Source organism: Neomonachus schauinslandi, chromosome 4 (genome assembly GCF_002201575.2).
Source record: "Neomonachus schauinslandi chromosome 4, ASM220157v2, whole genome shotgun sequence".
Lineage (NCBI taxonomy): Eukaryota > Metazoa > Chordata > Mammalia > Carnivora > Phocidae > Neomonachus > Neomonachus schauinslandi.
The window spans coordinates 48,802,732-48,829,795 of record NC_058406.1 but is presented as its reverse complement, the minus strand read 5'-3'; the positions used below and the strand labels follow the sequence as shown (position 1 = coordinate 48,829,795).

The window sequence follows — 27,064 nt, the reverse complement described above, 5'->3', positions numbered from 1 at the left end:
ACATAGTACAAGGTTTAGTATATGATAGGGACTGCCAGTTCACTCTTCAGTTTTTACTGAAACTGATAGTTTTACTCCATCTTAAATTCCAACTTATAACAATCTGTTTTGTACTTGGAGCACATACCACGGATCTAGTACTTTACTGGATACTATTACATTTGTATATAAAGAGTGCACTCTATGCTAATCAAGTTTCTGCAACAGAAAATTTGTATAATTACACAATTTAGGAATTTAATACTGTCACGTACCCTTACTATTTTACTTCAGACAATTTAAAGTGGAAAATCTTCAAAGGCAGAGATCATTTTCTGAAAGCACTTAGGAAAGGGTTGAGCTCTGAACGGTTATAAAAATATTTGTCAGTCAATGACCTTAAATCACCAGAAGGTCGCGGGGCATTTGCCACCTTAGAAGGAACTAAAAATGAAACAGAGAGGCGGTGGCTCCTCGCTTGTGCTGTAGAAGGTTCTGAAATCAACCCTACCTCTCACAGTCATCAATGTTCTTGGGAACTAAGGTTCTCATGAGTACCCGGATGGTGTTTGGGAGCGGGATGGAGGAGGGCTTGGGGCTGCTCGAATGATCCAGAGACCTCCTTGAGTCATCAAAGTTGTTCCTACTGTGAGCTGCCCATGGGAAAGACCCCAAAATCCTTGTACTTGGTTGGCTCCTGGCTACCGCTGGACTCTAAAAGCAGCAGTTAGAGTCCGCCAACTAAACTTACCATTTTCTGGCTGGTCCTTAATGTCAGCGTCACTTGGCTGGCTGGGACTTTCAGATTGACTTGAATCTGAAAAACATAAAAATACAGCCAAAAATTACAGGGTCTGTGAGGGAAAGTGGATCAGAGGTGCCAGACTTTCTCAAAAGGTTCAGCATGTAAACTAGGAATGAGAACATTATAGGAATGACAAGATGAATGAGAAAAAAAAAAGTGGGGGCGTGAGGAAGATAAGAAAGGGGGAGAAAAGCAGTGGCAGGAGCAGACTGTGCCTTTCGAGAGAGGACGCTCCGTTCTGGGTGTGCCTCCAGCGGCGTCTGGCTTGCGCCAGATCAAAACTGGAAACTCTTCAGAAACCCTTCTCTTACAGAGAAACCATTTCCAAACTGCTCTTCTTCATTATTTATACACTAGAGTCTGATAAAGACTTCATCCTTCATTACACACATCTGAAGCTTAATTCAGAACATAATAAAGTGTCAAAACATATTTTGAAGCTGGTATATAAAAGCAACCCAAACAACAGTAACAAGTTCTGTTGATATTTAGCTCTCTACTACAGCAACATACTATGCAGACTAACGCCACTAAATGCGAGAGTCCTAATACTTCAGCACATTCACTTGAAATCACAGGATCACTCAAAGGCATCTCTCTGAAAAGGGGCAGGTTTCCTCCACTTTACGAGTATGATTTTCCTCTTGTACTGATGACTGTGGGAGCTGCTAAGAGGACTTGTTTGCAAAAGCAGGTTCCTGCACACCTGCGTTGAATTCCATTTATTTTTTACTTAAAAAATACAATTATTTCCAAACTAAAAAAAAAAAAAATTTAATTCAGTTGATTTCTAAATGGGATCATTTTTAATGAAATAACATTTAATTTTAAAAATGAGATCAAATTGGGGCGCCTGGGTGGCTCAGCCGTTAAGCGTCTGCCTTCGGCTCAGGTCGTGATCCCAGGGTCCTGGGATCGAGCCCCGCATCTGGCTCCCTGCTCAGAGGGAAGCCTGCTTCTCCCTCTCCCACTCCCCCTGCTTGTGTTCCCTCTCTCGCTGTGTCTCTCTCTGGCAAATAAATAAATAAAATCTTTAAAAAAAAAAAAAAGAGATCAAATTAAGTTAGAGCAAAAGAATCTCACAGAATTAGAAGTAAACATACTTAGACATTTTTGGAGGGAGGAGACAAAAATCGGGCAAAATATTTCAAGGGTAAATTTTCCTGCTATAAAACATATTCTGAGACTTGAAACACTATATAACATTGTTTAAAAACAAACAAACAGAAATATTTTTTAGAAAAACCTCTACATCTGTGGAAAGTCTGGCTAATAACTTTACCTTGGCTTCACAGGGTTAGAATTGGCTAAAATTTGACCACATTTCAGCAAGAAGTTCAGTGCAAGATCAAAAGGTCATGACACTTAACTGTGATTAAACTGAAAATATTACTTCTATTTCAACAGAGTTATAGCATTATTATTCTCTTTCTTGGAGATATTGCAAAAAGAAGTAGCACTCCCAGTGACCCTAGGTCGAGAAATGCTAATTTATTACTTTAAGAAAGGCTCTCTGCTTTTAAGCAAATGAGGATTTTAATTATAGGGAAGTACTATAAGGAAAATATCTATCTTTAAGTTTTCAGATGATCTTAACCTGGTGACTACAGCAAATATTCTATGCTGATCCAAAAGTGCAAATAACAAAAGATGTGAAAAGTGAATTTTTATTTAGGTCTGGCAAAGTGATAGCTTTTATCATTTTGTAACGATCACCATAGTAAAAACACAAACAAAAGCATGATAGCTCAAAAAAACTTGAGAGAAATCCTTCAGAATGATCCCTGAAATCAAATATGGCGCCTGCACTGAAAATTGGGGGAAATGCAAATTCATAGTGGTCCATATTTTAAATTTTAACTCGATAAATTAATATTACTTTTAGAGCAATAAAAAAATATGGAATGACTACTTTCTCTTTCTCTATAGAAAGATCCTATAATTTTGCCATTAAAACTTACAAATTAAATAGTCTGAGAAGTATTTCAACATGTTTTAGGAGAAAGGCATACTTTTATTATTTTTGTCTAGAAAATTTTAAACCGTTAATATTTATAATTAAAATTTAAAAAAATACTTAATTTTGTTTTAGGGAAAGTTAAAATTCTTCCTGATGACATCCCAAAAAGGATACATAAAATTCTGCCAAATAGAACATTTATGTTGCTGTAATACCAGCAAACCTAGCTGGTGGAAATATGATAGCTTAGCCGATGTTCTTCTTCTAGGTATAATATCTTCAGGATTAATCACTTCTTCATGAACAAACGGAAAAACATTTTTCATCTCAATCTAAATATACAAAAGCCAATTACTTTTCTGATATTTATCCACTAATATTAAGGCAAGAAGGTTAATGAGATCAAAACGATGTTTTTAATAATATATTAAGTGGACTTCTTTGTTCTTTTGACTTTTCTTTTACACTTGGTTCACCACCCTACCTTTACGGAAACATAACATGATTATAGAAGACATGAACAGCAACAGAAGATGGCCGTAGGTGTGTTCAAAGAAAGTTTAAAATTCCAAGCCACAGAAAGAGAAGCAAATAAACAGCAAATGACTGAGAGGCAAAAACAGACTCAGAGTTGGTACGAAAGGGGCTGCAGCACTCTTCTGAAAGCTCAGATACACACACTGGGGTGGGGGGCATCTAGCCAAACTGAAAACAGAATTTAATTTCTCCAGTTTTATTCAAAAGCTGGAGACACTGCTATCCACGGAGGACAGCATACTAAAACACACTATCCTGGTAAGGGATAGGCAGAGCCAAAGATCTACAAGAAAATTTAAATGATCTAAAAATTTCCGTAGTTACTTTCAACCCTGGGCTGTTTAATGCCGTTTCTTTTTTGAACCAACAAGGAACAGAACTACCCTGTCCCGGGGCTATGTTCTATGCTGAGGATGCATGGACATGTTCCCTGCTGTGGCAAATGGTCACCGATGCTGTTAAGTATGGAGTCAACCAGATGACCAGAATTGCAAATTAATTTCTACCCATACATAATCGATATGTGAACAATTGCTTTCTTAAGCATGTACATTGAAACACTATCATGAAGGTTAACAATTAACTTAACTTTTCTCTTTTACACTTGGTAGAGACCTGCCCAGAAGCCTAGGTTAACTTCATAGCTTCCTTTCTTTGACAATCATCACAGGGTCAGTTGATTGCCGCCCGAAAGAATTAGAGGCCCCAGAAAACAGACCCAACTACATGGAATTGGATGCCATATCTCATAGCTTCTACCTTATATCTGGCATGACTTCCTCTGGTTCCCTGGTTGAAAGCCAGAAGATCTGTATATTACAACGAAGAGAATATTATTTAAAGTGTGTTTAAATGATGGAGTTGGAAATGCTCCTGTGAGGAAGTACATTAGGGTCATCAATTTTTTTTTTTTTTTTTCCCATCTAGGGACTTGCTTTTGGTTTAAGGAATCTTAGACTTCAACCTAACCTTGAAAAGCAATGTTTCTTTTGGTTTTTAAAAAATTTATGAGCAGAAATTTAAACCTAAAATAGACAGGGTTTGCATATAGGAGGCTGGATTGAGGCCTCTTACTCGAACGGGCAGCCAGGTATCTATGCATTTTTATGGCGCCTACAACTATATTGCTGGAGTGCTCAGATAAAGATATTTCACTATCAGTATAATCACTGGGGAAAGGAATAAAATAAATCCTAATGCCTACATATCAGTCTCTGCTTCCATAAGCTTGTGCAATGCAGGAACAAAAGCCTTGTGCTGGATTTGCTACTTATCCACTCATTCAGTTGCCCCAACCTCAGTTCTGCTCCCCTTCAGCATGGGACTTTCAGAGAACACTCCCTCTGGGAAGGGGAAGAATGACAAAAACATGTCATTAGGTTAAAACCGAGCAGGCAAGGGGCGCCTGGGTGGCTCAGTTGGTTAAGCGACTGCCTTTGGCTCAGGTCATGATCCTGGAGTCCCTGGGTCGAGTCCCGCATCGGGCTCCCTGCTCGGCGGGGAGTCTGCTTCTCCCTCTGGCCCTCCCCCCTCTCATGTGCTCTCTCTCATTCTCTCTCTCTCTCAAATAAATAAATAAAATCTTTAAAAAAAAAAAAAAACCGAGCAGGCAAAAAATATAGACATCACTTCCATGGAGTTTATGTTCTTTAGACATGAAGCAAAGGTGGAATGTTGCTAATTTTCCCTGTGCTCGGCTTTCTCCTCTCCAGTCCCTTCACTATACAGCCATCTCTTATGGTGTGATTTATACTAGGGATCTTAAATGATCTCCTATGAGAATCTGAGTTCCATAAGAAAAGAGTTCTTTTCTCACTCTTGTCTCCAGTACCTTCCAAGGGTGCCTGGCCCAACGAAGGATTGATTCACTAACTGCTGAACTCAAACGAGATGAATTTTCAATAAGATGAACTTGTCCTTCGTGGCTCAGTCGTTGGGCGTCTGCCTTCGGCTCAGGTCATGATCCCGGGGTCCTGGGGTCGAGCCCCACATCGGGCTCCCTGCTCGGCGGGAAGCCTGCTGCTCCCTCTCTCACTCCCCCTGCTTGTGTTCCCTCTCTCGCTGTGCCTCTCTCTGTCAAATAAATAAAATCTTAAAAAAAAAAAAAAAAAAGATGAACTTGTCCTTCAGCTTTCTAACACTGGGCCACTGCCAGCGATTAAAGAACATACTAAAGTCATACCTAATAGGGACTGAGACTCACAAAATGAGGAAGGAGGGCAAAAAAGGCCTTTATTCCTGCTTGATGTTCCCCTTCGTGGGGCCTGGCAAGGGAAAGACAGGCATATCCCTCTGGTTCGTTGGGTGGGAAATCTTGCTCAGTGTTTAGCAGTTGCGCACGATCACCTCCCGTGATCCCCTGGCCAACACACCACAAGAGGCTCCTCGGAATAACAAGGGCTGAGGATGGTGTCTGACACAGAGGAGGCCCCCCAGAAACATGCAGTCTAAAACGATGGACGACATTTTCGCACATTCAAAAAATACAAAGCTGAGAGAAATCTGCCATATTCTGATACCTGAGGGGTGCCTCAAAATCCCAACAACTGCTGTTGTAAACAATTGATAAAGGAAGAACAGAGGTGATATGGTGAAGAGCCCTTCCCCCACCCTGACACAAACCAGTGTAATTCTGTTCAGTTATCATGATATCAACAAAGGTCTACGGACCCTAAAAAGATGAATTCTGGTTCCACGAGAAAAATAATTCAGCCCAAGTTTCAACCTCCCTCCCTGCATTATGATTTGGCTAAAAATGAAGTTTTAAAAGTCTCTGTTAAACTTCCGTGTCCAGTTCTAAGTCTCCCAAATGTAAAGGTGATATGAAAAAGCCAGAGGCATCCAAGAACATAAATGAGTTAGTCAAATGAAAGACAGAAAGTGAAAATTCCACCTAAAAGAGTTTCAAGTTGTTTGTGATGTGCAAAGAAAAGGCAAGGACAGGAATGAGTACTCTGCTGCAAGTAAGTGAAGAGTTAGGAGCATTTCTGGAAGAAAAGAAAATAAGGACTAGGGGTGATTACACTCTGAATCTAATTAAGAGTTACACTCCACAATTGCAGCCTTTAAAGATATTCAAGATTCAGGTAAGTTTCGTTTCTTATGGTTCAGGAAGACAGAGTTCTTTGCAAAAGAGGCCAAAACACACCAAGATTCATTTTTTCCCGACATCCATGATGTTATGATGGAAAAACAGTTCTCCCCCTGATTGCTAGTGTAAGGTTTAGAATTACTCTACTGTGACCCTCCAGTACCACAACGTGTTATGATAGTAAAGAAATCTGGAAGGGCAAATGGTTAGGATAGTCACATTTGTTTACTAGTCATTACAGCTACAGTTACAAAAGAAATATTCTAAGATTTTTTATATTTAAGGCTATTATCTATTTTTTCCCCAGTATCACCATGACCTTAAAGACTGAGGTGTGAGGAAATTATTTGAAAAACCTTTGTTCACAAATGCAGAATGTCAGTGTCTAGTTGTACATGTGTATATACAGTTTGTAGCTTACACGTGAACACTGATGAATACAATACCATCAGCTAAATCTAACATTATCCATCATGGTCTGGTGAAGAACAGAGATTTATAATACCATCATTCAATCTGGGGCCACTAAATATACTCAATTATTATTAGCTTTCCAGAGAATAGATAAAATCCTTTAAGCCCAGTGAATAACCAAACCAATATTTAATGTCAATTAATGTACACAGTTGTGACCCACTTAATGAAAAATTAACATACAATAACCTAGATTTTAACACAGATAAATCATGAGGTGAGTCACACCATCAAAGTTTTCTTAGCTTTAAAAATGGAAACACTCCACAGGCCTTTAAATGGCAAGTGTTATCTTGATTGGATTCAAAATACAAACTTTGATTGCTACAACTTTACCAGTAAGCTGGAAGGGAGTGTTTGCATGGGTGTGTGTGTGTGTGTGTGTGTGTGCACGCACACGCTCAAGTGGTAACCGCGGTAACCGAAGCCTGCCGAGCAAGTCCTTCACCAGAAGGGAGATGGGGAGATGGAGCAGAGGAAAAGCCCTCGGTCCAAAAGAATTAGGCTAGCGTGCACACCTGGGCCTGCCTCTCCTCTCATCCAGGCTCCGACGGAGGGGGAAGGCTGTGTTCATGCAGCAGTGATGTGGCAGGGCTCCCCCAGCTGCTGGGGAGATCTACCTCTTAGCCATTTCCCTGGATCGCATTTTCAGGGCATATTTAAGAGTGTTACATGATCTAGGTTACTACCATTTTTTTTTCTTGAAAAAAAATTTTTTTAAATGTCTTCCTTAAGAAGAATTTGTGAAATATTAAATTTGCAGGAATTAGAGTTTTGGGCGTTAGTGCTGGTATTCAGAGCCCATCTGTTTAGTCGGGACTGTGTATGATGATGAGACCGTTTAGGTTGAAGAGTGAGTCAACCGTCTTATCACCTACTCATAAATGTGTTATTTTTCTGTGTGCATGAGGAGGTTGTGGAATGATACAGTTTTAACACGTTGAGAAAAAAAATAAAATGGCGTAACTATTGTGTTATGACAGTGAGGGGGGATCATTTCTAAGCTTTAAAAATGACAAATTCAGTCACTCCGAAAGTAACGACAAAATGACTCAATCTTAAGCCTTCAGTCTTTGCATGAGGCTGATTTCAAGTAATGATCAGCTTTTTCAATGAAGTTCTACATGAAGTCAATGATCTGCAAGCACGATACTAAATTTATAATTTCTTACATTTTCTTCAACAAGGGTCTGTGACTAAAATATAGCATTCAGGTAATCATTTTGAGTTTTGTTTTTCCCACAACAGGAAATGTGATGGTAACCCGTTGATCAATTCAGAACTCCAAAGTTACTGACTGAGTCAACCTGGTCACCCACCCACTCATGTGTAAACAAAGACCTGCTTAAAAAGCCATCACATCCCCTTTTTAGTCACTTTTTTCACAAACGAAATTAATTGGAACAGTAAGTTGGTGGAGTTCTTAAACAGAGAATATATACTTGAAGATTACTCACATAGTCATCTACACAACTTAAAATAGAAAATTTCCCTGTATACTTTCATGTTATAAAAACAAGTGTGTCAAATGAAAATGATGCATGGTTGAGTTACAGTCTATATGCATTATTTTCTTGTATCCGAATATCTATAAAGAAATTTATTACAATAACAAAATGACTTCTGTTAAGGGAAACCATGCTATTTAAGCTCAGGATGTACACTAAGTATTAGCTTTTCTTGCATTCATTTTTTTTTACTACTGGAAGAAGCATGAAATGACAAATAAAAAAGGTGTTAGAAAATCTCAACTATATAATTTAACTGCTCTGGATCTCAGTTTCCTCATCTGTAAAATGGGGACACTAATTACCATCTTGCCTAACTTAACAGGATTGTTGCGGAGATCAACTAAAATAATACAAGGAAACCTGGTTTTAAAACTGTAAGGTCTCCCCTCCCCCCCAAAAATGTACATTTACCATGGCAATATGAATCTCTCCATCCAAATTAGGTTTTTTGTTTCTTTTTTAAATCAGACCCAACTCACCCATGATGTGATTCTGGTATAAAACATCAGCATCATGGACCTCTTTTAAAAGAAAAGGTTCTTAATTCCCATATACTGGGAAAGAGATTATCTCTGATAATGGAAATGTAAATCTCAGCTTGCCGTTGTTTATTCCAGACAGACATTTGTGTGTTAAGTCTGTTTATCAGGCAACACTTTGTCTAAGCCAGGAAGTAGTCAGTCTTTGTAACAAGATGTATGCAAATGAATTTCCCATGAGTCTCTGCAGCAAATTGTAGCAGGGAAAAAAAAATTCCTTGTTACTTTACCAGCAAGAAGCTACCTCAAAAGTAGACTAGAGACAGAACTATGAGCTAGACTATGCTGATTAGTTTAAATGAGTCCTAAACATGTGCTCACAGTCTGTTGCTCTTTATTCTAAGCAGACTTGGGACATTACATCTGTTTATCAGACAACACTCTGTCTGGGTATTTGGGCTTTGTAACCTGTGTGAAAATGAACGGTGACCATAATCCCATGAAATAACCTGTCTGAGGCAAAACTCCAAACCTCCTGTCACTTTAAGAATCCCCACCAGTAGAATTTCCCATGAAACCTTTGAAACTTAAAAAAAAAAAAAATTCATAGAACTCTTAACTTTTTGCCCACCTTCTATCTTAAATAACTTTTCTACATTCATTGGATCTCCTAAGGGCATGATAGACTCGGGACAGAATGGTGAATTTGATCATGCAAATTGGACTGATAAATTTAAAAAATTGCTAATATGCCCTACCTAACCATCAAAAAACTGATTTTTTTAAAAAGAAAATACTTTTCTATTACAATAAAAAAGTGTTCTTTAATCCTATTATTATTTATCCTGGGATCCTCTTTTTTTTTTTTTTAATCCTAATATAACTAACTCTTTTTTAAAAAAAATCTATACATGAAGAATTGAACAGTGTATTTCTTTTCTTTTCGTTTTTCTTGTTGGTTTTCTACAGGGTTTGAAAAACCTTACCAGAAGAATCGAATTGGTTTAGCTTTTCTTCCTAGACAAAATAAACACTTTAGGACTACTTGTTTGTATTCTCCTCAGTGGTGCTGTATGCATCAGCAGCTAAAAACAAAGAAACTTTTTAGCTGCTCAGACAAAATGCAGAAGCTTCCCAAACAAGGAGGCAAGGGAGGGAGCATGGCTGGAGGGGAGGGTGGGGGTGGAGAAGTGTGCAGAAAGTCTGACAGTCCATTCAATATAGGGATGATGGCTATAATGCATCCAGGGTCCCCTTGCTAATTAAATATGCATTGGCACAGTTTTGATCGATGCAGACCATGGATCAGGTGACACACCTGTAAAATCTTGAGTCCAGAGCTCCCAGGAAAAGGGAAAATACAGTCTTGTCTCCTTATCTTTGTTTTCAAAGGCTCTCAATTTCTGTGCTTAGATATCTAATTTAATTCTCTCACCCCTCAGCAAACTGGATTAGGGAAGTCAATACCGCCTTTGTGCATCGACAGGAAAACACAGCTTTCCTTTTATTCAATTTAGCTATGACCTTTAGACAAAGATAATGACAACTGTCTAAAAGTAAGGTTAAGGCCTCAAGAAGACCCCCAGAGCTCAGGCTCCCAGGGAATTTGGGATGACAAGGTGGTAGGGTGTGCTGTGTGACAGTTTCCCGCTTGGAAAGGCAAAAAGGAAGATAGGGGATTAAGAGGGGAGGGACAAGGGGCCCAGAGAAAACACAAGTGGAAGAGATCTGAATCTACTGACTATACAACCGAACCCTCCAAAATCAAACCAATGGACCCCTGTCACTCCATAACCAGAAAATAATTCTGTAAAAGAACAGGAGTGAGAATGGCATGGTAACAATTTGCCTAAAAAATGCAGACACCTTCATGAGGGGGCTAAAGATTCTGCGGCTGGGTAAACCAGGACGTTTGGGGTTTTTTGTTTGTTTCTTTTTGGTCTTTATCCTGAAGCATTTGAGAAAACAGGACCGTCTGTCAGTGTGGTATGAATTGCACCCCTGGTGAGGAATAGAACTAGGGATTTTGGACAAGTCTGGGTTTCTGCAGTGTTAGCAAGTGTTCGCACCACTACTCCTAACCAAAGGGGAAAATGACCCTGGAACATTTTCCCGAAACAGTAACTGCTTCCTTTTTAATTCCTTGACCTTGCGCCTACCCATTCCATTCATGAAGTCATTGTATTCATTCATGCTCCTATCGTGTGCCTCTCACCCTGTCTACCTAGAGACACAAAAGTTTAAAAGGTAAGGTCTCTGTTCCCAGGGAGCTCTCAGTCTATGCGGCTAATAATACAATCAAGATTCGGTGGCATCGCCTCTTGATTGAGTCCTATCTCCTGGTGAAATCAATGTACAGCAGCACGTTATTGTGCACACGCCTAATTGCTTTTATTCTCCGTTAGCAGGAATCAGGACCACTAACTGTAGCCTCGTAACAAAATTTAAAGGAACCTGGATGCTAACTGTTGGTGGTAGTGGCCGGGATCTGCTTTTCTAGGGAGCTACGGGAGGCTGAGGCAGAGTCCTTTTATGAGAAATGGGAAGCTGTTTCTGTATACTTGGCATGGTTGGGCACGGTGGAAAATACCAAAATAGTTTTTTTGAATCCGATTTTCCCCACAGGAACAATTTCATAGAGAGTGCCGAGTGGTATTCCTAATCAGGCCTGCTTTCCTCCCTTTGAACAGAAAGGACAGTTCTAACAGAGGCAGCTGAGGTACAAGCCAAGGAGGCAAAGGTATTAGCAAGCCTGGGTTTGAGCCCTCTCTTGGACGCTGGGTAAGCCCCGTTGCTTCTCATCTTCTAAACGCCCGAGTTTCAAGATTAGGAGGACCAAGTGTCGTGATTTTAAATGCCTTGTAAATTATAAGACCAATAATTCTCTAACTGTACACTGCACGGAAGCAGGTTTTCGGAAGTATATAAACTAGTGAAAGAATCACACTGACTACCTCCTTTTATTTCCTGCCTCATTATTTTTATTGCCAGATAGCACAGTATCTGGAACATATAGGTACTAATAGATGTTTGTTGAAATGGAATAGAAATAAAAAAATGAAAAAGTAGCTCTCTTAGGGTCATGAAATACAACAGGGCCCATCATAGGAGATGTCGACAGATATTTCGGGTGGATTCTTTGGCTTTGGGGAGACTGCAGGACAGGATGGTGGTATACTCCATGTGGTAAGGGAAGACCCTACAGAAGTCAGAAGACCTGTTTTCTGGACCGGAATGAGGGGCGTGTTAGGTATCCTGTAAAGATTCTTTGCAGCCCTAGAAATTCTAATTTGAAATAGATCATGAGCAATCCAGTAGTTGGTCTTTTGGCTACATTTAAGCCTGGGACTCTATCCCATCAAAAGGGACTGGATGATATTTTCTTATTTACTGCCAATTATAAGTGCAATTAGAAAAAACATGAGTGCAGTAATCATTATAAGTCAAAGACTGTCTCTTCTTTATAAATGACCACAAATAGCCCACTAAGAGTCACAAATGTTTATCTTCAGTAACTTGGTCAATCCTGACCACAGAAGGCCATAAGCAATGTTTTCTCTTTAGACCTTGATCCACCATGTCACCCAGAGCACCAGAAAGCATTGTGTTTTAGGAGCTACTGACTAAGGTATCCTTAAAGAATGTAGTCTAGGTGCGAGGTCCTAGGATTTAAAACAGTATTTGTTAAAAAATATTTCAGATATACTTCCTCTACATATAATATATATATACATATACATAATCTTTTTTTTTTTTAAAGCTTCTACCCTTACATTCAAAAACGATTCTATTTATTTATCTGAGAGAGAGAGAGCATAAGCACATGAGCCAGGGGGAGGGGCAGAGGGAGAGGCCGAAGTAGGCTCCCTGCTGAGAAGGGAGCCTGACAGGGGGCTCCATCCCAGGACCCTGAGATCATGACCTGAACTGAAGGCAGATACTTAACCGACTGAGCCACCCAGGTGCCCCTATATAATCCTTACACACTGACAATAACTTTTCCCTAATAACTTGGTTTCTGAACCTATAACAAATATGCAAGAATACGGGGAGTTATCATTAGCCCAACCAAAAAAATGGTTCTCAGACTTCCCATGGTATCCTAATAAAGCTCAAATGATATGATTCTCTACCAATTCACCCAAGCCTTTTGCAAGTAGAAATAATCATATATGTTTTGCTTCTATGTCTTTATAATAGATAAAATGATTTAAATGTACTGAATCATTTCACTTTCAGGAGTTTCCATTTGGATCCTATCATGGCTTTCTCCTTGACATATGCAGTGCTAAGTTATTTAAAATTAATTGCAGTACAATATTTTAAAATTTCTTCACATGGTGCTAATCTCAAGTGCTTTGGATGTTTGAACCACACTTGGAAGCCATCAAGTTCTGTGTATCTCTCATGGAGCAGTTGAACATGCTAAAAAGATTAGTCAGTGAACTTTAATCTATAACCAAAACTATACTGAATTATAAAATTTCAAAAATGTGTGAGTTGATACAAATGAGAAAACTGCAAACATTCTACATAACAAGAAAAAAACAAACCTAGATAATTAAAACACATAAATTCACTCATATAGCTTTGAAATCCAGGAAAGCTTTCAGAAATCCACCACTGATCCTGGGGTCCTACTACTTGAACACAATTAGGTACCAGTTGAGCTCATGTGTTCATGTAAAGTTCATTTATCTGCATTTTTGTTTTCATTTTAGGACACAATCTCCATTCTTTTCTGTGGTGACGTTGGGGTGGGGGAATAAGTATTTTTCATTTCAGGAACTCAGTACGGATCAATAATATGCTTAGTAATAATCCTACAATTAAATTGTCTTCCATACAATGCCTAGTGATAGTTTGGGTCAGATTAGCCAAATGAATTCTCTTCAGGATGTGCTTTTATTTATTTATTTTAAAAGATTTTAGTTATTCATTTGAGATAGAGAGCGCTAGCAAGCACAAGGAGGGGGTGGCAGAGAGAGAGAGAGAGACGGAGAAGCAGACTCCCCCCTGAGCTCAGAGCCCAATGATGATGACAACATGGGGATCTATTCCAGGTCCCTAGGATCACAACCTGAGCCGAAGGCAAATGCTTAACTGACTGGGCCACACAGGTGCCCCCAGGATGTGTTTTTAAAATAAGAGTTTCTTGTCACCTGGATTTATTTTGATTAAAAAAATCATGTGTTCTGGGAAGTCTAATATAAGGTGCTATTTCAACAGCTACTCCTCATAAAAATTCTAAGTGGGTGATTTGATCTTTACTCTGATTCCTTGTTTAAAAATCATCGCCACTCTAACCAATGACTAATAATTAGTTATTCTTAGGAAGAAGAAGCTTGCTTATTTCACCATCAAACATTTATTGATCACCTACTGTGTGCAAAAGCACTGTGAGCTTTTTATTGAGTCCCAAGTCTCTATACCATTTAGAAAAGTGTACATTACTTGTTTTTTAAAAGTAGCTATGTCCCCCATCTCTACTGGTGGTAGTAACATAGAGTCTCCCTAGGTTAGAACCCTTCCCAAAGTTTATCAGGGGAGGATGGGGGAGGTAAATATTTCTATAAATAAGAAATGGCTTATCTGTTGTTTTATAGTCAACAAAAATGACAAATCCCTGGGATGCATGGTTTTTCCAATATTTGGTCATGGTAGAAAGCCTATGTACAAGCAAAAGCTTATAGGGAGGTGCAGGGACCAGTGTTTACAACAAAAGCCAGCAGTTCTCCCTGCCAATCATGCCCCCACTTTCACATGTCCTCACCTCTACTCCCTAGCCCAGCTGGGCTTCATGAGGCACCATTTCAACCCCTGCAGCATTCCCACAGCCAAGGCCCTGACCTATGGTTCCCAGTGACTTCAATTTCACCGCCATATTTTCAGATTTACAATCTTAAGATAAGCAAAGAATAAACGGTGGCTAGACCATTTTTGGTTGGATCCTATGAATGTCCTTTCTAAACTCTGTCCTGTTTTATTTTTTGGTTACTAGTAAATAAGAGAAACACAAACAATAAGTGGGGAAAACAAAGAAAAAGAAGAAACAATAGAAAGAAAAAAAGAAAAAAAAAAAGGCAGTAACAAAAGAAGTGGTATCATTTGAACCAAGGTCAGAAACAGCAGTTCTTCCAGTGGGATAGGAAATTTTATTTGCAACAGACAGGGGGAAAGTTACAAGTAAAAGTCAGTTTCTTCAGCGGTGAAGGGTAAAAGAACTCCCTGCAGAGGGTCTCTGATTGGCCGGGTTAGCCCTGGGGAATGGACAGAACAGTCTCAGCATCCCCTTAACGTGGGAACGATGTTTTTCTTTGATGCCGGCTAACATCTCCACAAACAGCACATCATTTCCTAAGACTTTTCCATTTAGTAACTTGGGGACAATTCTTTCTTGATAACATTTCACCCAAATGATTTCAACGATATCACTGGGTTGGTTTCCATTTTCCACTTTTATTTTCTACTTTAACAACCAACCTAATGATGTAATGATTTCCTTTTCCCCTCTACATGGAAATCCTGTAGAAAGGGGAAAATGTCTGGAGTCTTAGTCAACAAAGCCGTAAGTCTTTTCCATACAAAACTGCCTCGTGTCTACCCCCCACTGCAGCCGCGTATTCTCCCAACTGGCCTGAAAAATCAGAGAGCACTTTGTTTTAATACCTGCCATTGTGGTATTGTACGGACATGCTTCGACTTCACAGGGGAAGACTTTACACAAACATATTTGGAAGGAATTGCATTTAAAAAACAGGCCAAAAGAAAATTCTACATTAACAGAGAGTAACATCTCACCAGTAGAAGATAGGGAAATGAATTATTCAAAACGATACAAACACTGATGTCATAATGAATAGAGGCAGGCTCTCAGGAATCTTCCCGAGAAAAGCTGGTATTTACACAGTAATTGGAAGCAAAACAAAACAAAATAAAAAAGATTTCCACATAAAGAAAATCGTATACGTTGCTTTTCATAACCCCATCAAAACTCATTCTGTGGCACTCTCCGGGCACACACTCTTGATTTCCGTAAGGAGAGAACGTATAGAACGACAAGACGGCCCGGAGAAGAAATTCATGCAGAACATCAAATGTTACTCAACATTTTCAAGTAACCATGATATGTCAAACAGGCCACATGATGCAAGTACATTTAAATGTAAGTTTCTATTTCTGTGGAAAAATAAAAAAGATCAGAAGTCTGAATCTGGAAAAGCAAAATCTCTTGCAGGTTTAGAAAGCATATACAAAACCTGGCAAAGGAAAACACTGTTCACCGCCACCATCTGCTTTCTGGCACACTGAGGAAACTTTTACTAACAGCAACATCTCCTTACATTAGAAAATCCACTAATTAGTTTTGTTGTAATAAGAAAAAATAACCTTTGCGTGGAAGGCGGATCGCCAGCTTGGTGGGGTGTTTTTTCTTTCTTTTTTTTTTTTTTGTTGTTGTTGGCTGCACCTTCCAAGTAGGGCCTGGCCTATAACATTTCCATGGGCAGCTCACCTCTGAGTTCTCTTCTACTGGAGTACTTTATTATTCCGTCTGGTCTAAAGAAAGTATTCACAAACGAGAGATCAAAAGTGACAGCAACAGAGGGGAAAAGCTTTAAGGTATCTGACTTAATATCAAAAAAAAAGAACACCAAGTTCAGAATCAGGAAATCTGGGATCCAGAACCAATTGTTAAAAGCTTGGTAAACCTGAATCTCATTTACCTCATCTTTAAGGCTATTAAAGTCAATGAGACCTAGATTTTCCCTAAAATTTCTTAATTCTTTAAGTCTAAGTCAGGTTTTCCTAAGAACTGGATGTCCTCAGAAACTACTGATCGCAAAGGAGTAAATGGGGCTTCAGATGTCACTGATAAGTCTGATTTAATTTATGAAATGTTGTTATATACGGGATTAAAATACTACAAATATAGCAACCAACAAAATGAAAGCTCAACTAGAATTCCTTAATGGTATATTCTAAGCATTCAGCCAGCATATCATTCCATAAATAAAACCAAATATGTGTTGAGCACTTACTGTGTGCCAAACACTCTTCGGAACACTGGAGACAGAACAGGGTTAGAACAGAATAGAAGACTCACAAAGTTTTGCGCTCATCATATGCACATTACACTAACCCTACAATCTACAGAGTTAGGACATTCATCCTCTGCAGAATTCAACAGCAAATCACCATGCTGTTCAAAACAGGATAGTACCAATGCAGAGAGAAACATGGTCCCTGGTACGCACTACACTGAAAAATCTTCTTAAAAGTTTCTTGAGAAAATAAAATAAATGGGTACAAATACTTGCTGAAAACTCATATGGAAAATAGGTCTCATGCCTTTAGAATGAGAAAAGCAAAGCAGAACACTGGGGCAATGACCATGAAAGTGCAGACACAGCCTTCCCGTAAAAGATGTCCGTGGCTTAAATTGTTTAAACTGGACCTCTGCCCTGATTGAACAATTCATTGATTCAAAACTCCACTTTTTCCATTTTCTAGAAAAATTTATTTATTTATTTATTTAGAGAGCATGAGTGGGGGGAGGGGCAGAGAGCGAGAGGGAGAGAGAACCTCAAGCTGACTCCTTACTGAGTGGGCAGAGCATGATGCGGGGCTCGATCTCACGACCCCGAGATCATGACCTGACCCAAAATCAAGAGTCTCGGTCGCTTATCTGTCTGAGCCACCTAGGTGCCCCTACTTTTTCCATTTTCATACAAGTTTTTTTAGTAGGCTCAATTTCGGCTAAATTTAAAAGCAAAACTGCAACACAGGATGATCTATTGCAAACTCAAAAGTTCTTCTGCCTCAGGAATGAGTGACAGACTATTGCAAAGTTTAATGATAACCCGCCCGTATCGCACAAACAAGCCCACACTGCTATTCCCAACTGTATGGCCACAACATGTTGATAACTAGGATAATGTCCATTGGGTTCATTAACCCTCAGTTGCCATTAAAATACTTTAATTAAAACTGTAACACTTAACCCAAGACCTTCTATCAAATATTTGAAAAGATTTCAGTCAATTTATACAGTTCTGACTTTGCTTTTACCCTGTTTTCGCCAACACCCTATTTAGGCACAGAAAGTAGCTGCATTCTTTCCCGAGCCCTGTGAGTCACATTTGTACAGTGCAGATCCCTGTCCTGAATTTAGAAGGTAATTCAGTATAGAAGAGGATGAAGACAGAATCCTCTCCCTTCCTCTTGGCAGAATTAATCACTCCTTTCCTCTGGCTCCCTACAGCCTGGTTACTAAGAACAGGGCTCAGCTCCTATTTCATTTCTCTGTGTGTATAATCCCCCATCTGCCTTCCCAACAAGCTGTAAACCCTTGAGGGCACAAGGCTCCTACTTGACTAAAGAAAGTGTGCCCATAGTAAATGCTCAGTAAGTGACCTTGAACAGAGGAATAAAGGGGAGGGGCCAGACTGGGTAAGACTTTTAAGCAAGGACTATTCCAGAGATGGCTTATAGACTTTCCTAACTCCTAGCAGGAACAAAATCCAGTTAGAAAACATGCTGGGTTTTTTTTTTTTTGATTAAGGCTACAATTCATGCAATGGTTACATACGAGAGAGCAACTTCCCCATCTCTATCAGCAATGGCCAAATGTCTCCCCTCGTGCTCACAATAATCCTATCAATGCAATATTTGAAACATAAACCAACAAAAATAGGACTCTAAAAGGGAAGTAAGATTACTCAAATCATAAGACGATTCTGACAATTCTTTGCAAATATTTTGGGACCAGCCTTTAAAAACATTTCCTGTTATCTGTAGTAGAAGGAATAAAGTTAAGTTTAAAATGTTATTTAATGTAAATCCTTTTAGGTCAATCCTATAGAAAATTTCTGTAGTATGTAATGATGGGCTTCTGCATTTCTGGTTTCATAATTACTGACGACTCCCAGATACATATCGGAAGGCAAGAACACTTTACTAAGTATATGAAGGAGTGACAGCTGTGTTTGGACTAGTGTATTAGTAAAGCTGCTGTCAATGAGAACTGCAACAACAACATCAAAAGGACATCAGAGGTTACATTTAGATCATTAAAAATCTTTTTTGGTTTTCACTGTAGCATGCATTTTAGGAGAGGGATATCGAAACTCTGTAGAAAAAGTTGTGAGGCAAGAGACCAATTCCAATATGTAGCATGTTTGCCACACCCTATTTTCACTCAACAGAACAGCTTTTACCTTTGGCTTGATGTAGGCAGAATCTCAGATACTCCTAAAGTCTTTTTTCAAAAACCTGGCCTGAAGTTGAGAATGCTATTTCTAAAATTAGCCAAAAGTTCTGAAAACGGCCTATTACATATATATATATATTCACCTTTTAGTAGGTGCTATATACTAAAAGACTATATTTAGAATATCCATGAAGTGATGTGATTTTGTACAGATGATCAAACAATATATGGCACACTTTTCAAGGGAGGTAAGGACATATGATGAAGGATGCTGAACTAAGAATAAAGAGTAAGTATTTAAATAATACAGTGAGAGGGAAAGAAAACTTCACGTAAGCAGCTAAGTAAAAAATGGAAAATTCATGACCTGGGACAATTTTCTACCTCTGCACGCTTATTTTGCTACAGAAATTGATTAGCTAGCTAACCTTAGGCAGCACAGACAGATAAATTTCTGTCACATCCCTCTGACCTGTTCTTCTCTTAGCTCTCTAGGTAACTGAAGTAAAATTCTGCTAAGGGTATTGGGTTTCCCTCTGGCTAAATAAAGGAACGGACCTTGAAAAATATAAACAAAAAGAAAATAATTATTTTGCAAATTTGCCAAAATGGGTGGACAGTAAGCAACAACTGGTAGGCCCTTAATAACAATACTTGAATGCAGCTCTAAAGTTGGACAGTTTTCACTTATTTACCACATTTATAAAAATGATGCGTCTTTTTCTTTCAAGCCTTGCAATTCTCGTCCCAGGCTAGCATGAACATACACACATAGTCACAGGCAAGCAGACAAATGGTGACTGTTAACACTTTTCTTTACCAAAAAAAATAAAGCACACAGAAAATGGAGTCTATGTTCAGAGAATTCTTACTTTCTGCTTTAAATTTAACAATACTTAGGGACTAAAAGGTATGGTGGGTATATAGGTAGGGGTGGAAATACTTCCTACAGGGCTTAAATTTTGGTCTTCCTGAGGGCAAACTAGCAATAGCCACATCAAATTCATGTGGGAAGGAAGCTTGAGTCTCCGATTCAAAATCAGCTACCAAAAGATCTGCACTACCACAGTTCAGCAACAGAGTACCATAGTTTCCATGTCTGTGATACCAAGTAGCCTATGATCCCGTGTGAGGTGCCAAGAAAAAAAAAGATCCACCTTTTCTACTCACTCCAGCAACTGCTGGTCAGGTTCCAAGGTGACTAAAGACCAAAACCTTCCACCAAAACGAACACCTTAAGGGAAGGTCTGTACTCACACTGTGGGACACAACAAAACGCTATTCTACAAAGGTTCTGAGCCTCCTACAGTAACATGCCTTTAACGGGACCACGTTTCAAACGGTTTACCCAGCACCGTAAGAACTGAAATACATATGGCATGTCTCCTTGGTCTGCTTCCTTCATTATTCACGTGGTTTCACCTTTCTAAATTTGGACTTCTATCCCATGCTAGAAGGTGAGGAGAATGTAATACATAATGTGAAAGTAAAGCAAATCATATGATATCTATACTTGATCATTTTTCATGGTTTGATACCCAAAGAATCACTGCCTATGGAAGATTAGACATTTTTTAAATGCTAGAACACTGAGACTTCCTTTCATACAATTCAAAGCAAGGGGCATATTGCTGACGCAGCAACACTGTGGTCTCAGAGAGACTGTGGGAAATGTCAAATTTATGGTCCTGGGGGTGATGGGTGGATGGTTTTGTGGTGTGTATGGTGTTTTGTTTTGTTTTGTGTGTGCTTTTTCTTTTCTCTTTTGAGCCTCTGACAGAAACAGAGCTCTACAAACTTTCTGGCGACCTCCCAGGAAAACAGAAGGAAGCTCTATCCCATACTTCCCCTGGGATCTAATGAAATATACAGCCTCTGGGCTTCTTTCAATTTGGACTTTCAGATTGCTAAGCTAGTGAAAAGGGGATCCTAGCTGTCACAAACGTCACATGCTCGGGGTCACCTGCTGCTCGGGAGTTCTCATGCCAGTTGTTGACATAATAAGCACCCCTTACACTTTAATTACAATTCACAGTGTGCAAACTATGCAATCTGCTTTAAGGCAGACTGTCTTTTAAATCAACACTAAAATTCTATTACTAATATGGCAATGAAATGTAGCAGGGGAAGGGTGTGTCCAGATGACTAACTATATGCAGATATTTGCCATTTGGAGAAGATACGGGCAACATTTACCAAAAGACAAAATGGGGTTGTGGCTCTTAATCCTGGAAGATGGGACTTTACCCTAGCTCTGCTCTGAGACCTATGAGTGAACCACAAAAATGAAATACAATATGCTTCATATGTAGCATTCTCACATGTGTATAACTAGCATGTGGGGGCTTAGCTATTCTATGTAGTATCTTTTTTTTTTAAGATTTTATTTATTTATATGAGAGAGTGTGTGTGCACAAACAGGGGGAGGGGCAGAGGGAAAGGGAGAAAGCAGACTCCCCACTGAGTGCAGGGCCCCAACAATGTAGGGGCCCATCCCAGGACCCCGGGATCATGACCTGAGCCGAAGGCAGATGCTTAACCAACTGAGCCACCCAGGCGCCCCTATTCTATGTGTTATCTTGCCTATCCAATAGAACTGATCAACTGTTAAAGAACAAGGAATTTCTATTTTCCCCCTATCTTCCCCTCTAAACCTAGGGAGCACTAGAGATGTTGAACAAATGCTTTCAGAGTTGTGTTGATGCTCTATCATTTACTAGATCCTTGTATTTTGTTAACTACAGACCCGCGTAAGCTATATTCTTGCAATCAAAACATGAAAGGTTATTTTAAAACAGAGCCCGTTTAAAATAATATGACAATGCAGGGAGCTGTTTAGAAAGTGCTAACACATAATTAGAGTCTCCTGTTTTCTCCAAAAACAACAGTGGAAATTAGTTACAATTATATTACAGAGAACTACTATAAACATAGGTGGGCTGGCCTTTGAATGAACTGTCCCAACCCTCTGGGAATTACAATCTCACTTGCCACACCACAAATGATGTAAAATGAAGGACATGAAATAAACTCATGCAAAGTACGCTGATGTTTGCGCAGTCTGACTCAAACACCTTAGCTGAGCCCCAGGTACGCCCCAGGGTAAAACACCAACAGCTCGGCAGCAGCAACAAAATAGTCAAACAAAACAGAAACCCAAATTTACATAAATAGTAAACGGATTTTTTAAAAAATCATGCCTATACTTATTTTAAGGAAGGATTATATCTGAATTACAAATGCCAGCAAGAAATGTCTACTCACTGCTTTTTTTTTTTAGTGCCAGGCAATAGTAGATACCAGGACAAAAATCAACAACAGCCAACAATAAAAGACAAAAAGTTTATCCTATTTAGACGTGGTTATTCTTAACACAGGAAGCAGATGCATCTTCCACTGCCCTTTCAAAACTAGTAGTTCCTTTGGGAAAGCTTTCAGTCGATTGGCTGTTGGGTTTTGTCTTTATGAAGACAGACACGGAGCAATTTTATTTTCTTTCCTATTAGAACACTTTTAGTCCTCACCTGGCTCTCCCCAGGTAAACCATTCGATATCCAGCTGCAGAAGAGTCCCAGTCTGTAAGCACATCCATTCTCTGCAGACAGGAGGGGCTGTGAGAAACTTAATTCACCAGCATTCGGCCACCCCTAGCCTCTGACCTCAGGCTCCAGTTTTGATTCCGGTAAGCTGTGCCATGTTCTCGAACCAGTAAGCTCCACCTTAAGGGCCGACTCCTTCCTGGACCTGTGTTTGGTCAAGTTCCCTGCCTCAGCTGGAACTGGACTCACCAATCGGGTTTTCCTTACCTCCTTCCCAAGAAGATTCCGACACTAACACCCAGGCGAGCACCGGGACCCCCACCACCTGCTGACAGACTTCTCTGATGCTAACTTCCTGCCTGGATTAGGGTCGCCTGCCTATGTGTTCTATTTCTTGGTTCTGCCCAACATTTGGGAAACTCACTGTCTGCCAGCTAGACCTCCACGTTGTCCACTGCTCCACTAAGCTAGCAATCAATTTTTATAATCCGACCATCTGGAATCTCTTTTGGCTGGGCTGAACTGTTTTTTTACAGAACCCCAAAACTAGACCAACTTTAGAATATCAACTCCCACATAATAATTTCAAGTCTTGGTCCTTTACGAGTTTAATGTGCCAAGGTACAAAACCCCTCTGTCAATTCCCTCTACTTTTCCTTGGTAGGAAGGAAACAGAACATCTCTAAAACTCTGAAAAGAATATAAACAAAAAAGTAGAAGCACTCTTACTCAATACTGGGACTGGTAGTTGATTGGTTAGTTTAAAAAACTGGGTAAAGACAATTTTTTGTGAGACATACACACTGTAGGCATTTTAACTTTGAACACACACATACACACATTCCTTGGCCAATCTTTTTATGCAGAGAGGCCATAACGTTAATGTCTATTAATGGCAGCATCTTTCTTAACCAAAACACATTTATAATGCATCATATATGATTTCTAGTTTTATTTTTTAAAGTACAGAGACAATCTAAAAATACTTCTAAAATAATCTGAATCCTTTTATATTTTCCTAATTTCCCTTTACAGTTGAGACTTCTCATCCACACATAATCTGACAGAAATTTTTGTAACTCACCTTTAATGAGTCTCTTCCAAAGCACTGGCTTAGTTTCATAGAAATAAAACTTTCTCTTTCATTTTTGAAATTACATGTCATCGGTTCATATAAACTTAATTGAATTATATAATAACAATACCAATATAGTAGTATAAACAGGTCTGGTGATAACACAACTGACTTTTGTTAACAACCAGTAAAAACAAAGTTCTAGGATGTGCTGGTAGGTAACTATTGGCCATGAGCAATGACATGTACAGGCATCAGTTAGTATGTAACAAAGAAAGTAAAAAGATTTAGTTAATCTTGCAAGTTGATTTTTTTAAAGATTTTATTTATTTTAGACAGAGAGAGAGAGAGAGCATGAGCAGGAGGGGCAACAACGGAGGGAGAGAGAGAATCTCAAGCAGACCCAACGTGGGGCTCAATCTCAGGACCCTGAGATCATGACCTGAGCTGAAACCAAGAGTCAGACACTTAATCAACTGAGCCCCCCAGGTGCCCCTTACAAGTGGATTAATACAAAGCTTCTACTGTGAGGGTCCACCCAAAGAAAAGAAAATTCACATAGTCATAGAGTGGATATTATGAGCAGGCACTGATGCTGCATGCATGATGCTTGATGGTGGGACCCATTTTTGAAAAAGACATCTTTCCCAGCATTCTCGTATAGCCCTAATTCCTAATAGCATAAGAAATAACTAGAAGAACCTCTCGGAGTTACTGTATTTAAAATGGTAACTGAATTGGTATCTCTATCCACTTGTTACAGAAGACAATATTTAAATTGATCTGAATGTATTTAAAAAAAAAAACCAACAAATTTAATTGGACAGCTTAGCTCCTGAGATAGTATTTTCGAATTGTAGACTATATTTGTATTTTTGTTATTTTATACAACTACCAGAATATCATTACTTCTGGTTTTTTTTTTTTAAGATTTTTATTTATTTATTGAGAGAGATAATGATGGAGAGAGAGCATGAGGGGGGAGAGTCAGAGGGAGAAGCAGACTTCCCGCTGAGCAGGGAGCCCGATGTGGGACTCAATCCTGGGAATCCAGGATCATGACCTGAGCCGAAGGCAGTTGCTTAAACAACTGAGCCACCAGGTGCCCCATTACTTCTGTTTGATTTAAAATTGTGATTGGTAAAACATTTTTTTTAAATTATAGATATTGTGATAATGAAAAACTTTAATTCCCATTTTAACATCGTTTGGTTTGAGAATTGAAAATAATCACAAAGATATCATAATTTTAAAAATATTTTATTATTTTCAGGTTAATATAACTATCACTTTTCATGTGCTTGTACTTAGATCAATTTTTAGCAGCAAAAAGCCTAATCTCAACTTTTTGCTTATTATTAACTTCTAATTATCAGTTTATTAACAGCTTTAAAATAAATGTATTACTTGTGTTGATATATGATAATGACGATGATAGTAACAGCAAATGTTTACTAACTGCTTAAAAATAATAAAAATGGCCAGCACTGTGAGCAAAGTGACTTATATACATGTAACTTTCCCAGCAACTTTTGCGAAGTAAATATTGTTATTATTTCAGGTTGAGGAAATTGAGACAACCCTAAGAAAAAAATCAGGATCTCAAAAATAGATCGACTCCAAGCTTAGGCTTCTCATTTCAACAAGTTGTATGTGTGTGTGTGTGTGTGTGTGTGTGTGTGTTTAAAGTAAACCAGAGATCATAGACTTTCCTTTCCAGTGAAATTTTTATTTGCACAGATGTGTGTGTGCACGTTGGCATGTACACACACACACACACACACACACACACACACACTTTAGTAAATCAATTTCATATGCAAAAGAAAAGTGAGCCAGGGCTAAGTTATTAAAAGAAGCCTTTGAAGCAAGGAGCGATGATGTGTGAAAGACATACCACAAAAGTTTATTTAAACAAAGAACAAGCACAGAGGGATGGAACAAAAGTGAAAATAAGGGAAATGAAAGCTCTCCATCTTTTCCGTCTTTTTTCTGTTGTGTATGGATTTCTCATACATGGGAAAGACAGGAAAAGACATCTGGAATTTATGGAATATCCAAAAGTAAAATAAGTTCAACCAACTTAAGAGTTCAGATGAACCAAATCGACACATTTTCAATGATTTTTTTCTATGTTAAACACAATTACAGGGCGCCTGGGTGGCTCAGTTGGTTGAGCGACTGCCTTCGGCTCAGGTCGTGATCCTGGAGTCCCGGGATCGAGTCCCGCATCGGGCTCCCTGCTCGGCAGGGAGTCTGCTTCTCCCTCTGACCCTCCCCCCTCTCGTGCTCTATCTCATTCTCTCTCTCAAATAAATAAATAAAAATCTTAAAAAAAAAAAACACAATTACATTATCCTCTAGTAAAATTCATAATTTTAAACATAATTCCTTACTTGTAAGAAAAAAATTTTGAGGTAAGATTTTATATAATATTTTTATAATATCTTTTTCAATGGCAAGTTATGAAAGCAAAAATTTTGACTTGGCTTCAGAAAAGAGATAGAGAGCTTTTTCACCTTATATTTTCACCTCTCTGTTTCAATATCCCAATGTACATTTCAATAGCACACCAAATCATTTTCTTAAAATTTTAAATTTTGTCTGGTATAACATCATAAAAGTTTAAATTAAAATCTTGAAATATGTATAAACTATTTAATTTCTAAACCTGTTTCATATATGTACCTATATACAGATGATAGAACTTTATAATTGAACTGTTAAATCTGTATTATCAGAGGCACTGTTAAAAGTAAAGTAATAAATTCTAAGTTATCCCCCAATGCAAATATTCCCGAGTCTTAGGCTATGGCAGACATCTCAATGTAAAGGTGAAAAATCCCGCCAAACATACAGAAATTGTATTTATGACACACACCATCCAGATCATATGAAATTGACAAGGTACTTGTAGAAACAAAGATTCCTTTTTTGGGCAAAATAAAAAGTGACTTCTACGTTGCTCTTGGGAGCAGAAACAGAAAGAGTGGCCAAAAATTGCAAAGGAGAAAGATGAAGTTGGTCCTCTAATCTAAAGTTAAAAATCATTTTTGTTTGCTTGCATTTAAATAAACAATATAATAAAAGTCTTATAGAGACTCTACGCGTATGGAAGGCACTATTGCCTTTACATATAAATGGAAGCACATTTCTAGCACTTATATTATTGCAAATATTGAAAATGGCCTCCAAAAGCTTTTAGCAATGCACTCTTTGTCTTGTTTCCAAAGAAGCAATCCAATTAAAATGCTCATTTTCGGGGCACCTGGGTGGCTCAGTCGGTTAAGCGTCTGCCTTCGGCTCAGGTCATGATCCCAGGGTCCTGGGATTGAGCCCCACGTCGGGCTCCCTGCTCGGTGGAGAGTCTGCTTCTCCCTCTCCCTCTGCCTGCCTCTCTGCCT

The 27,064-nt window shown here is 38.9% G+C and overlaps 1 protein-coding gene across 3 annotated transcripts in view; it reads right to left on the bottom strand.

Moving 5' to 3' along the window:
• Window positions 1–27,064, bottom strand: part of NFIA (nuclear factor I A) — a 359,380-nt gene that overhangs the window by 172,398 nt on the left and 159,918 nt on the right. For all 3 annotated transcript variants that reach the window (XM_021679991.2, XM_021679992.2, XM_044914528.1), the window contains exon 3: window positions 731–796. In XM_021679991.2, coding sequence (XP_021535666.1) covers window positions 731–796 — 66 coding nt within the window. The remainder of the gene's footprint in view (window positions 1–730; window positions 797–27,064) is intronic.